This window comes from Nicotiana attenuata, chromosome 11 (assembly GCF_001879085.1).
Source record: "Nicotiana attenuata strain UT chromosome 11, NIATTr2, whole genome shotgun sequence".
NCBI lineage: Eukaryota > Viridiplantae > Streptophyta > Magnoliopsida > Solanales > Solanaceae > Nicotiana > Nicotiana attenuata.
The window spans coordinates 53,551,807-53,567,222 of NC_031999.1; the positions used below are offsets into that span (position 1 = coordinate 53,551,807).

General features: G+C 38.6%; 1 protein-coding gene across 1 annotated transcript; it reads right to left on the reverse strand.

Annotated features, from left to right (window-relative positions):
* On the reverse strand, positions 240-1,567 carry LOC109234543. The gene has a single exon (XM_019400566.1). It carries the CDS (start codon positions 1,448-1,450, stop codon positions 572-574), a length of 879 nt encoding a protein of 292 aa, XP_019256111.1. The 5' UTR covers positions 1,451-1,567; the 3' UTR covers positions 240-571.

The following is a 15,416-nucleotide window of genomic DNA, read 5'->3' on the forward strand; positions in this document are numbered from 1 at the left end:
AAATGAATACCTGTCACTAGACCATGCGGATCCGAGACATATCAGGTTGGGCCTGTCCGGGTTTATTTTTTTAATCGTTTAATTTAATATTAATATGTACTATATAAATAGAACAATATAATTTTTATTTTAATATTTGTGGACTTGTAACTTATAAATAAATAATTTAAAGACCAAAATTGAAATAGTTTGTTAAAGCGTCAATGGAAATATGGTGTGAAATAACTTTCAACTAAAAAGAAAGAAATTCAAGCTAGCATACCACCGTCAACTAGCATTCACTTTATCTTAAGGATCATAATACAGTGATACAAAGTGACGAGAGAAATAGTATTCCAAACAAAGGAGGAGTAGAAACAAAGAGGAGATTCTTCTAAAACTAAATCTGACACAATTACACACAAACATTATTTACGTAGAGCAAAACAAAAACGAACACACACAGAAACAGACCAAATAAAATTAAAAATAAAAAAAAGAACAGAACTAGGAGTAATTTACAATCAAAGGCCAGTACTGAAACAGTTTCTATTTATCTCCCAACAAGGAAATTCTGTTTCCTAGTGCAAACTCAGGCATGCATGGGCACGCGCTTGTCGTCGGTGTGAATAACAGTACTAGGCTCCTCATCTTTGCGGACAACAGTAGTACTCTCGTCGTCGCTCTCTATAACATGGGACTTGTCATCATCTTTGTGGATAACAGGTACATCATCTTCATCTGGCTCTTCAACTATTTGGATAGCAGGAGGCTCTTCAATGGCTTTGATTTCAGGCAGCTGGTGGTTGACATGTTCATCATCATCTTCATTTTGTATAACAGGAGCTGAAACTGTGAAGTTTTCAGTGAAATAGTTGATGTTGATTATATTAAATTCACAAGGGGTAGCTTTTACTGATTTAGTACTACTGGATTTATTCTTAGAGCTACTCCCGAAAGCGAAATCTATAGGATTCCATACTAGTTTTAATGCTTTGTCTTTAGCATTAAGCAGAGTACCTGCTGCATCCTTTGCAGCATCTGCTATGTTAGTAACCCTGTTAACCCAACCGGGGAGCTTAGGTACCCCAAGTCTTTCTAACAACTCATTGCTGAAATGCTTCGAGTTTCTTGACACGAAGTTGTACTTGTTGCCAGGCCACGAGTCCATGAGCTCCTTTAAAATTTTGTTGACTTTTGAAGGGGAACACTCTGTTCTGCCCAGTATAATTTTCTCGCGGAGGGTGTAGCTAGGGTTTTTACCAGCGGGGCAACTGAAAACGCCGCTGCCTTTGTTGGTGTGGCCGTAGGCCCATTCATCGTTGCCGTAAATTTGGACGGCGGTGTGGAAGAGGCCGCCGAAATTGATGCCATCTTTGAGGAGATTATTCATTTGGACTACGGCGAAGTTGTGAGCGTCGTGCCCACCACTTCTGTTCATGTCATAAACATAGAGGACTACTTCAGCCATGATATAGCTATAAGAGTATTAACTGTATTATTTATTTTTTTTCGTAATTTCTTTAGTCTTTGCTACTCTCTTTCGGGGTGAATGCAAATAAATGAAGAGATGTCTAGGCTATTAATAAGGTCTACTTTTCGCTTTGGAGATTTTTCTTGCTCTGTTTCTAGGCAGATTTTTTGAGTTAATGTGGCACCGGGCCCACTAAAGAATTAAATTCCCATTCTTGAGGAATTTCTAGCATGTATGGCGTTTCTCGAAATATATATCCCGTTTCAATTTAGATAAAGTAGTTTGACTTGCCACAGAGTTTAAGAAAAAATAAACGATTTTCGAAACTTGTGGTCTTAAAAGCTTAAGGGGTAAAAGCTTTGCGGTGCCATGACATTTATGTGATTATAAAAACTTCGTAAAATAGATAAAATAAAGGGTTTAAAGTTGAATTATTTTCAAATTTAGATATGTGTTATTTAATTTGAAACATATTAAAAAAGAAGTATCTTATCTAATTTGAAACGAAGAGAGTACCTCTTACGCCTATTTTCAGTATAAGTTCGAACAATTATCTTCAAAACTATATTCTTTGATTAACAAGTCTTGTCTATCTCTATTTTTGTGCTCACTCAAGTTCTCTCACTATCTCCATTAACCTTAGTCCTTGTCAAGGTTACTTTAAACTGAATACTGCATTATCAATGTCGAAAGCAGAAATTACATGGGATCTATACCATTCCTCTCATCATGACTTGTATAGATTGTTTTCTCACCAAACTTACTTTGCAAGTATTGCCATATTTTGGTATTTTTTAAATTTCTAAAGGTTGCCAAATATTATGTTTCTGAAGAACGGTGTATCTATCCAGTGCTCTCCAATATGTCAAGCATGAGTCCTCTTTCCGTCGGGGGGCAATCTTGGAAAGTGGACAATATAATGTATGTATTGAGCGACGTTACAAGTAAAAATATGAAGCGATTCAAAGTTTATTTAAATTTTAAATAAAGCTTTATTTGTCGATGAGATATGGTTTAGAAATGTTAACTTTTTGTCTCGTTTATACTAAACGTATAGTAAGTAAATTATCATGTCCTCACCTATATGTTTTCACTTATTGATGGTGACATATGTGAAGGAAGTCAGGAACTATGTTATTGTTTTGTAGAGATGGATCCAGAATTTAAGTTCCATGACTTCAATCTTTTAGATTTTCCATTGAACTTATTATATTTTTAAGTTATGGGTTTGTAGCTACTATTTTATAACAATTTTAGTGAATTTTTTATGTAAAATTTATATTTCGCGTCAAAAGTACTGAGTTCAAATGAACCCGGTAACACACCTATATTCTTTATAACAAAATAATGCATGTTATTATGTGTCCCATGGACAACACCATATGATATAATACTAACTACCAGTATGCTAAAAGTTAAAAACTGGAGTATGTTATAAAACAATAAAAGAAAAAGAAGAGTATTGTAGAGAAAAGTACGGAGGGAGAGTTCTTATTGATTTGTGATGATTTACAATGGAGTAGGACCCCCTTTATTTATTGGGAGAGAGTGACTTAGCCACCAAGTAAAATTCCTAAAATCTCTCTAAAATATAGACATTTACCTTAAATAAAATTCTATTTATAACACTCCCCCTCGAATGTCTATTCAACAAATAATGTGCCTCGTTAAAACCTTAACTAAAATAAAATCCCGTGAAAAAAAATTCTAGTGAAGGAAAAAGATTACACATGTTTAGAAATACGCCTTTTGGTTGTCTCGTTAAAAACCTTGCAAGGAAAAGCCAATGGGACAAAACCTTGTAAGGAAAAAAGAGTACAAGGCATATTAACTACCATCAATTCACATCCTTGAGTCTTCGCATCCCAATCTTGTGCACCATCTTCAAAAGATCGTTTGTAGAGATTTGATAAACAAATCAGCCATATTAACTTGAATGAATATATTGCACCTTGAAATCATCAATATTGATAGATATGTAATGTCTTCATATAATGTCGTGGAATGGCCTTTACAATATCTTCATAGAGGTAAAAATTCTCGCTATCACATTATCAAGCTTATTGTTATAGCAAGATACATATGTGCACAAATTGCACTTAGAATATGGTACTTCAGGACCAAAATTTGTATATGCTTTAAGCGATTTAAACCCTTCAGGATTGTCATATAAGTTAAGTCATATAATAGACTTTAATTTATATGCATATTAAGTTTTCATGTCATGCTAGACATATAAGACAGAGAAAGTTGATTGCACACACCATTGAATTTATACTTTCAAGTGTTTGAACTACAGGTCCAAAACTATATGTCTTTATGAAATAAATTATACTTGAATTGTTTCTCCTCCATTTGGCAATATTTTTGTGTATGTATTCGACAGACTTAAGATCCTCATCTATACTTAGCACTATCATAGATGTCGTTGACGAACATTTTGTATCGGTTCCAACCTCCTTTTCTTTCATAAAGACTTAACATAGAGATCCCTTCATTCATATTTTCAGGTACCTGAACCTCTCCTGAGATTTTATGAAATGTTATGTCATGTGATTTTCTAGATCACTTGCCTCCTTATTACAATCATTTTGATCATTTGCTCATTTTATTTATCAAGAATTTTATTTGAAACCGATTTGTCTATACGTTTTAAATGTACCATAAACTTATTCTAATAGGAGCATTTGTAGTGAGAATATAGTTACTTTCTTTTTGCCAGCAAATGCGTTTGGCATACTTTATAATATAGTGTAGATGAATTATCTTTTGTGAACTTCAAGTTCATATTATCTTCAAGGATCTAGAGGTACAAATAATAATTCATTCCACGTAACGTTTTCCTAATGGTTTATCATGTCTCCCCTCATGTTATAAAAACTAACTTGCTTCCTTAACTTTGAAAACCTACCTATGTGCATTATAATGTTAATCAAAATATACACTGCACATCAATAATAATAATAAGATGAAATTACTTAGTTCCTGACCCTGAACCACTTATGAGGGGAGACTTTCGTATATAACCTATATCAATCTGATATAGATAACTTTGTTCCCATAAAAAAATAGTTTAGCTATTAAGTGGAGGCACTTAATAAATTATTTTGCTAAATCAATTGTGATGTAAACCAACTTATCAAGATGAACTGTCTCGAATAGAAATATGAAAATTATGCTCGAAATTAAATTATTAAGCAAGTTACCGCGCAAACATCAGGTTGCGGGTTAATAATAATCGCACATGTAACCATCTCATAGATGTATCTTATGTGGTACACATGACAGGTGAATGGGCCCGCCCATATTCACCTTTAAAATTTTCAGCATTCATGGGATTCAATCCCAATTTTAGTTGGACTATTAGTTGATGAGAACAAACAACATAAGAGAATTCGTAAAGAACTTTCTAGTTTTTTAATATTTACCCATGTGAATTCTCTTTTATTTTTGCACATCATACTTAAATTAACATGGCTAAACCAATTATGCCAACTAAATAAATTATGAATATTGATAAACTTCAGGTTTACACCATGACGTGTGCAATTATCAATAAACTCCAAGTTTATTATGATATGGGTTTTTATATCAATAAACATCCACTTTATTCTGGTATTCTTTTATTTGTGTAGTACAAAATGGAAAATAAAGCGGGTAACTTTTCACATACATATTACCCCGCTACAAGTTGTAGTAATAGAAGATATTAAATCTTTCCTTTATTTATAGTCTCAATATAATCAACCGCTTTCGCGAATGCTTAAAAAACTCCATTAAGTTTCTTTGAGACTTACTACAACACAATGCCTTGTTGATAATCAATTTTATTCCTCCAAATAGTAATAATTATCTCTTCCAGAGCTCTCAATTAAATTGGTACTACCATATATTCATCAACATCCATATGATGAATATCTCTTTCAAAGAGAAAGTTATACCCTTATGGTCATGGTCAAAATTATATGCAAGATCTGTTTATTGCATTATTTTTGTCCTTTATTAATCACATTGCCAAAATATTTTGGCGTACAATAGGTACGTGACCAATGATCATTCATGCCATAATAATGATATTATTTTCTTATTTCCTCTCAAACCCCATTCTAGAGGTGAGTGTGATATATTCACTACTACTAACACGTTTATATTCTTTCAAGAATGAATATGCATTTATAAATCACATGTTGTCACATTCACACCATGAATGGACCATAATCATCTATATGTGCTTTATAAAATCTCATGTCAAATCGATGACAAATATTACTTTCACAAAGTGAAGGATTATTTTGAGAATCCTTATTGTTCTCATTACCATAATGATGACAATTATAATTTCGTCTATTTTCACGTCCACATCCATTGATACATTCATAGTAATGACTTTTTCTTCTTTCAGACTTATCACATACCGCTATCACATTCTCTTAAGGGAATGAGAATGAAGCAAATTCAATGGGACGAGTTTCCAATTCTTTGCCCACAATCATACATGAATTTGATCATGGCAAGGCATAGAAATATTACCATTTTGGGTGGTTATAATTTCTCACAAACTCAACCAGAGTAACAATCAAAATTTATCGTCGTTGCTTGTATTTAAAATCAAATTCTAGAATGTCAAGAATTTGAAAGAGAAAATAAAGTAAAATACTTACCTTAAATCCAGAATTTAATCATGAAAGAAGTTCATGGAACAATTGACAATCATTATGCTCAATCCCAAAGCTTCTACTCAATTGGTTAGAGTCTCGTGCTGATAATGTGTTATAAAACAATAAAAGAAGAAGAAGAGTACTGTAGAGAAAAGTACGGAGAGAGAATTCTTATTGATTTGGGATGATTTACAATGGAATAGGACCCCTCTATTTATAGGTAAAGAGTGATTTAGCCACCAAGTAAAATCCCTAAAATCTCTCTAAAATATAGACATTTGTTGATACCCAATTTTGCCCTCATATTTTTAAAATACATATATACTCTCAAAATAGCATATTTGCATCATTATTTAGTTTACAAACCTATACAAGCATTTTTTATAATTTTCCATAATTTTTAAAGCTCAAAATTAATTTCTTTTACATTTCTTATTATATAAATATCTAATAATTATCCCTCAATTATTTTTGTGATGACTTAGTTACCTAAAATAACTATTTTTTGCACCTATAATATATGTTTCAAACATTTTATTTCATTACATATAATTACATTAGCATTTTTAAAGCTATTTGTCTAATTTTGCAATAATGGCCTATATTCATACAATTGCTCTTTATTTTATATTATGTTGTGCCAAATTAGCATATTTATATTTTTATAAATACAAAGTTATTATTTGAAAGCATTTGAGTGCATAAATAATATTTTATTTATTAAGAATTTTATAATCATTTTTTGATAAATTTTGGGTATTTAAATAATAGCCCAATTTTAGCTATTTTTAGGACCTAAATTACCCAGACCTCAGCCCAATAACCCCTAAGCCCAATCCCAGGCAACCCTGCCCAGTCCAAAACCGACCCAGACCCCTTAAACCACAATGATCAACGGCTCACAACCCTCAACCCCTCTTCTCTTATAACCCAACCCCCTAAACCCTAGAGACCATTGTCTCTGACTAGCCGCCCTCAGACGCTCCTACCCCACCAAAAACCCTAATCGCCGCCTTCTCCAAATCTTCTCCCAATCCCGGCTACAATGGGATTTTCCTCTTATTTACTTATCATATTTGTGTATTACTTACTGATTGATTCTTATGGTATCACCTAGTACTTGCCTAAATATGGCAAGTACTACCTCTCTGATTCTGTCCGAATGAGTTCTATTTCTTAAATCTGGACCGTATTTCGTCTACACGCATTTGATTCTGTATTATGTGAGTCCGAATTCGTTTGGATTTCTGTGATTTATACTTTCCCTAAAAAACTAGTATTTACCGGATTTCTCTCTTAAATCGATTTCAAATTGATTTGCATGTTTTCTTTCCTTTTTTATTGTTTATTTTACTTTGTTTCCTTATATGTTTGCCTGATTTTTGACTAATATATATACCTCCTCATTTTCCCTTCTGGGACAGCTTTTTGAAATTGATCCTTTACTAAAAATTTGAAGTTTTGCTATTCTCTTGCTTGCTATTCTGTTGAATTCATCGAGGCTCTTGGGAACTTTGATGCATTAGGGATTCTGGGTTTTATGTGGACATTTATTCTTTATTGTTCTTCGCTTAACTGGTGAGTTACTAGACTTTGCAATTTCATTCCTAAGCATCTATGGTTTGTACATGTTTTCATTCCTGAAGTTAGTCAACTCAATATGTTTTCCTGGGCTATATTTGTGTGTAATTCCGTTTGCTTCTTTAGGTCTCTTTAACTTTAGTTTCAAGCATGCCTGGTGATCGCGGCCGTCTCAACACTACACAATGGCAGGAAGAGTGGGTAGCAATAACTAATACCCGAATAGTGGATCGGGGTCGAATTTCCACAGGGAGCTTGGAATGGAGTTGTATTGCCTGTTTAGTTTAGAATTGCGTTGGTACTTCTAATTGCACTCCTAACATTTTTGGGGGTTTTTATATTTAAAACTACTTCTTTAATCTAAGGATTAAAGCTAAATTATGCTAAGAAAATATTGCTAAGTTGTGCTTAATATAGGAAAAAGGCACTAGGGTTGTGACACTACCTAGGTGGCTAGCTAACGGGTAGAAGCTACTAAGGGAAGATTGATAAATTTGGGTTTAGTGCTATAGCCGTTGCACAATTGCACTCGTTCTCACACCTCTCGGTAGAGAGAACAATGCCCAATTGACTCTCTCGAGACCAATTAGGTAGGCCAATTAGACCGTGCAACTAGGGCTCAAGTAGGGTAATTACTCTTTCGAGGTTTAACCCGTTAATTGGGACTACCATTCTCATGGGTCCATCCCAATTCCTTGTTGGGTTAACTTTTTGGGTCATATGACTCTCTCTCTCAAGAAGAGTTAGACCCACTAAGCTTGAATTCCTGTTTGCAACCACAAATTCTAGATTGAAACACAAAATCAACCCAAATAACAAATACCCAATCTCAATCTCACCCTAGAATGCAACACCCATTAACTACCCACACTAGGGTTGAGCCACAACCCTAGCTAATGGGTTTAGCTAGACATAATTAAAGAAGAAACAGTAGAAATAGATGATGAAATGAACATAATAATTTATTACTACTTAAAATATATGATATTCAAGAGTAAAATTGCCAAAATAGGCTACAAATACTTCTTACGAGCGCAGCTCTCGTTCAGCAGCTAAAACATTCCCTAAAAATGTCAAAAAGATCTATTTATACCGAGCTAGAAAACCTGGACAAAAATGCCCCTGCGGGTAGGCGCGGACCGCGCAAAAAGGGAGCGCGACCGCGTTGGCTCTTGGACTCTTGAACTCTGTTCTCTGAAGTTGGGACCGCGGACCGCGCAGAAATGGAACGCGGCCGCGTTTCAGGACGGGCGCGGACCGCGTAGAAATGGAGTGCGGCCGCGTGGCAAAACAGTGCGGTCCGCGCTAGGTCTTCTTGTTCCCCACTTCAATTGGTCTTTGACACTTGGCAGGTTTCACTCCGTTTTGAGCCGATCTTTGACATTTGTCATCTTGTCGCTCAAACCTGCAATCAAGCGCAACTTGTAAGGATTTTGGGATTATTTTGTGGCAATTCATAACAAAAGCAATAGCAAGTAGGGGTATAATCATGTTAAAATCCTAACTTATCAACTCCCCCAAACTTAAACCTTTGCTTGTCCTCAAGCAAACAAAATAAGACCTACCCCAAAAGAGCAATCCAAGAATTTCCAGCTATCCTAAAGTAACCTCAACAAGCATCAATTGGGACTAACAATTTCCCTCAATGCGAATGCATCATTAACACATTTTAGGCTTTTGAAAACTATGGATCAAGTGTGCCACAAGAGCATCAAGGGTTGACACATTTCATCAAAGAGCTTTTCTCAAATACCTTGGTCATTGTGGAACCCAAACGCAAACATCCTCAACTCTCCCTAAGCGAACCTCACCTTTTAGAGTAGTGACACACAAACCGAGGTTGATGGGATTTTCACTCAATTTTCTCAAAAAGAAGGTCACAAATCCGGCTCTAGGTACCATATGCTTGCCCCTTATGTAAGTATCCACTAATGTAGGTTCCGTTCAACTCAAGATCATATAGGGCTTTTGTGGAGTCATTGTAAAGGCTTTTGGGCAAGGACAGGACATATTTTTGTTCAAGTGGGTTCAATATTCCCTTAAGCACTTCTTTTGATTCATTTTGGCACACTTTTCTTGACTCATTTGAGTATTTACTTCTTTCTCAAGGGGTTAGAGAGACACACTGTCACTCTTTCTTATGCAATTCAACACATTTCTCCTTTTTCTGCTTTTTTCCACTCTCTTTTTCACCTTTGTTTTCTTTGAATCCCCTTTTTGACCTTATTCACTTTGGTCTTTCTTTTTGTCTTGTCTTTTCTTCCTTTTTCATTGCCTTTCTTTTCTCTTGCTTTTGTACCTTTTACCACATTGTTTCCTTTCTTGCCTCTCCCCCCAAACTTAGGCATTTGTCATTTACTCAAGGGAAGATATGGGTGCCAAGAGACATTAAAAACGGGTATAGGCTTGTAGTTTTGGTTCTTGAAAGAAGGAAGTTTAAGGCTCAAAAGGGTTAACTAGGGAATCATTTCATTGGTAGGCTATGGAGTTGTTCAACTTAGCATTTGGATCAAGGAGAGCCTATAATCACTCCTCAAGTCAAATTTCACCTAGGATTTCGCCTCAACAAACATTCAGGGCAAGTTCTAGACCATCGGCTCGGGACTTGGACTCACAATTCTAATTCTCACCACACACCCTCAAGGATTGCTAAAGACATCGAGTCGAGGGCCCACAACGACCTTAGTTACAATTCAAGCGCACAATGGTTCAAGAAGACCACATGATGATTGTTTGGTCAACACAAGAGTCTCAAGGCCACGACTTTCACCATCCTAAGCACAACATTATGTCTTTGACCATGGGATCAAAGGCAAATGTGTTAGGCCCAAGTGAAGCTTTGCCTGAGGTACCCTTAACTATGCAAAATCAAAAGAAAGAAAATCAAAAACGGACTCAAACCCTTAAGAAGGTTGTCACGCCATCCATCATTGGGAAGAGCCACCCGGTTCGCACAACACTCTACCCTTAGAAACAACCGTGGCATTAAGAAAACCAAGGGCTTATTGACAACGCCAAAACCAAAGCAAAAGGCTACGAGCCTAAATACCAAGCTAAAAACGAAAAATTTTAACGAAAATAGAAAAACCGAATGAATATGTACAATGGGGAGTAGAATATACAACGGGGATGAATATATACATAAAGTAGAGAAGTAGCCAAAATTAGCAGTTATATACAGGCCAGCTATCAAATCTAAAACATAAACTAAAAGTCAAATATATACAATCATCCAAATGTATCAAAAATCAAAACAGTAGGGCGCACAGAAATCAAATCTAAAACATAAACTAAAAGTCAAATATATACAATCATCCAAATGTATCAAAAATCAAAACAGTACGGCGCACCCCCACGAATAAGAGCTGGCATTGTCCCCAATGCCAACTACCAAAATAAGCATAAAAACAGAGAAAGGATATAGAATGGCTCCTCAAGCCTGATCCGGCTGCATGGGCTGATCAGTGGTCCCCTGGTCCTCTGTACTGGCAGGAACCTTAGACTGGCTCCCGGCCTGCTGCTGCTCTACTGTTGGGACAGGGGCCGGGTCATGGACCGACTAAACATCTGGTGGAGCAGTGGAGGTACCCTCCTGAACCTGTGCCACCTAAATCACAACACCCTCAGTGCTAGGAAGCTTCCTCTTCTTCCTTGGGTGCCTAGGCTCCTTCTCCTGCTGTGGCTGTGCTGCTGTTGGATCTAGAGCTGGATCCCCCAATAGCAAGTCTAATGGCATCTGGTCTGCCAAAAGCTTGTCCACATCTGCTCGCAGCTTCTTTACCGACTCCCGAGACGCCCTCGACTTTCTCATTTTCTTATGTTCCTTTGCAAGCTCCTTCAAGGCCTTGCCATGTGAGGCTACCGCCGTAGTCAAGGTGGCCTGGGTCTCCAAAATCTTCTCCTGGTTGGCAAAGAGCTTCTTCAATGTCTCCTCAATGGAAGGAGGAATCTGAGCAATGGCTGGTGCTGAATGTGCCTCAACTGTAGTAGCCAAAGTGGACAACTTGGATGTCGCTGCTGACATCCAGTTGTTTAGACTGGCTAAAGACTGACTGAGCTGGTGGGCAGTGAACCGATGAGTCTTTGAAACAGGAACTGCCGGGTCAGTTGAAGTAGAAGGACCTGGGGGTAAGGGCTGACTGGTGGAAGTGGTCGGGATGGAAGATGGTCCAATAGAAGGCTCTACCGCAACTGGCTCCTCAGACTGGCCAGTTGGGGCAGAGGTGGGTGGCTGGTACTTTTTGGATTTTGGGTTGTCTGAACCCAATTGGCTATACCAAGAATAGGGGGCCACCGGCTTTGTCTTGACATCAAATCGCTTTTTCTTCACCTCCAAATCCCTAAAGTACATGGACAGAGTGTTCGGGAAGGGGTAGTTTGTGTTGGTCTCCTGTCCGACTGTAGAGATCACCCTCGAGATGATATTGCCCACATTGAGAGGAAGCCCGGCCATTATAGTTGCCACAAGAACAGCCCGGGCAAGAGGAACTGAGTGATCATGTGTGGAGGGATCAAGTCTACTACAAACGAATGTCAACCAACCCTTTGCTTCAAAATTGAATGTGTTCCGTAGAATCTTCTCCCCCGCCTTCAACCATTTTGGAACAGTGCCCGGGGCTGCCAAGTACTCGGCCAACCAGGGACGCACCTCCTCACCCATTGCTAACTTCGCTAAGTATTCTGTTTCATCCTCCTCTTTGAACCCCAAATATTCATTCAAGGACTTCCCATCAAAAACCACCATTTTATCCCGCACCTTCATCGCCTTTGTGTCCTTAACCACATGAGAAACATTGCAATAGAACTCTTTTACCATATGCTCATTGGCATCAATACACCTCTCCTTGAAGAAGCCCCAGCCATCTCTAGTACGGAATTGCTCTTGCACCTTTGGGTTGAGAGGTAGAAGATCACTGTCAATGAATTGTCTCTCTGGGATCAATTTCCTCACGGGCCACCACTCTCTAAATTTGTGGAATGCTATTTCACTCACAAATCTGTCTGCCCAGGCTTCAGGTTTTCTGGTTCGATCAACTCCCCCGACTTGAGGCTCACCTCCCTCACCATATCCTGCACTCTCCCCAGATAATGAAGCTGTGGGGGAGGTGGAGTATTGTTCCTCACTTCTTGCTACGGACTCATCAGACGAATCCGAAATTACATTGACCGGTCTCTTGGAGGTGGGTGAAGGTGGAGGAGTGTCATGTAATTGGAATGGGTCAGAGGTGTGAGTGGGGGCTGATTCTGAGGTGATGCTCCGGGAGGGTGCATACTCACTCCCCGAAGAGTGGGAGGCAGCCCTATCAGCAGCCCGTATCAGCTTACGGGTCTTTTTAATGTTTGCTCGGGCCTGGGGAGTGAGTTTAGCAATTCTTTTTCCCTTTCCCCCTCGGGAGGAACCACCTCTCCCGGGTTGTTGTTGTTCTGTACCTCCTCGTTTCTTAACCATGATCTGCAAAAATACACGTCTAACATTGTTAGTTTAAGCACATGCAGTGAATTAGATGAATCACACAGGAGGGGAAAACACAGTTAATATGCATAACACAGAAGCAGAACACAGGGGCGCGGACCGCGTAGATCTGGAGCGCGGACCGCGCAGGGCATATGCCCCTGGTGAAGCTCTCTGAATCCTACCAACGCGGTCCGCACTGATATGGACCGCGGCCGCGTTAGGCCAGCGCGGACCGCGCAAAAATATGACGCGGCCGCGCTGGTTAAAGTAGACACCACAGAAGAAACTACGCGGACCGCGCAAAAATGATGCACGGCCGCGCTGGGCCATTTAAATGAACTTAACTAGGGTTTAGCATTTTGGTCCATTTTTCATCAATTCTTTGGGTCCTAGTTGTCCCTACTCAATTACTCATATTGGAGTTCATGCCCAATGTTCAAGATAAACACTAAAAAGCTAAGCTAATCATTAAACCTAAGAAAAATGAGAAGAAAATAAAAAACAAAAAGTTATACTACTGGGAAGCAAGCACAATAATTAAAAATTAAAACTATGAATGAAATTAGCAAGGAATGTTACCAGGTGTTATGAAGATTCAACTATTTGAAGCAAGGGTCTGAGTGAATAGTAAAAATTTAAGCCCAGGAAGTCAAAGTGCGTAAAGGGTAAAATGAGGCCTAGCATCTCTATTTATAGGAAAACTGTGGGACCCATCACCTACCTACCAGCGCGGCCGCGTAAAAATGGACGCGGACCGCGCTGGATTTCATTCCTTTACATTGAGACGAGCTGCCCACGCGGACCGCACTGTTTTGTTATGCGGCCGCGTGGGAAACTTCAGAGAGCATGACATTTGGGCCTTCCCAGTGCGGACCGCACAAAAGTGCTCCGCGGCCGCGCTGGAAACTTCAGAGACTTAACACCCCATTGTACCAGCCTACACGGACCGCACTGTTTTGTAGCGCGGCCGCGTTGGCAAACTTCAGAGACCTGACATTTTTGTTATGCACTGGTTCAACATTATCCCTGCAACATCTCACAAACCAATAGCTCAAAAATCCTAGTCTATAAAGAAAATCAACGAAATAGAAAAAGACATGGGTTGCCTCCCAAGAAGCGCCTGATTTAACATCGCGGCACGACGCATGTTACCATCTCATCATTTCAAATGAAGGAGTGCCACCACGTGGCTGTCATCAATCTTCCCCATGTAATGCTTCACGCGATGCCCATTAACCCGGAATACCTCACCATTTTTGTTTTTGAGATCAAGAGCACCAAAAGGAGTCACAAATACCACTTCAAAAGGGCCACTCCACTTAGACTTGAGTTTGCCCGGAAATAACCTCAACCGGGAGTTGAAAAGAAAAACCATATCACCAACCTTGAATTCCTTTCCCCGAGTATATTTGTCGTGAAGGTACTTCATCTTGTCCTTGTACAAAGACGAGCTGGAGTAGGCATGAAATCTAAACTCATCAAGCTCATTCAATTGCTCCACTCGGAGATTGGCTGCAACATACTATTCCAAGTTCAACGCCTCAATGCCCACATAGCCTTGTGCTCAAGTTCCACCGTAAGATGGCAAGCTTTACCAAACACCAACCGATACGGAGACATACCAATTGGAGTCTTGTAAGCCGTCCGATAAGCCCAAAGAGCATCGTCCAATTTCTTCGACCAATCGATCCTATTAGCATTCACCGTTTCGAACAAAATACTCTTTATCTCCTGATTAGGTCGCAGCGGACTCAACCTTTGGAAGAGTGGGCGCTAATACTTTTACCCAATAGTGGTATCGGGGTCAATTTCCACAGGTAGCTAGGAAGGGAGTTGGATATTTGTTTAGCCTAGAAATGCGAGTTTGCTTCTAATTGATCTTCTATCATTTTGGATTTTTGTGATTATCAACTATAATTTAACAACTACTAATTATAACTAAATTATGCTAAGATATTAAGTCTAGGTTGTATGCAAGATAGAGAAAGGCACTAGGGTCGTGGCATTTACCTAGGTGGTCAACTAACGGGTAGAGATTCCTAATACGAGAATGATGATTATGGGGCTTATGATATAACCGTTGCACGATAGCACTCACTCTCACACCTCTCGGTAGAAAGAATGATTCTGCCCAATTGACTCTCTCGAGACCAATTGGGTAGGCTAACAAACCAAGCAACTTAGGGTTCAAGTTGGGTAATTACTCTCTCGAGGTCTTACCCGTTAATTGGGACTACCATTCTCATGGGTCCATCCCATACCTTGTGGT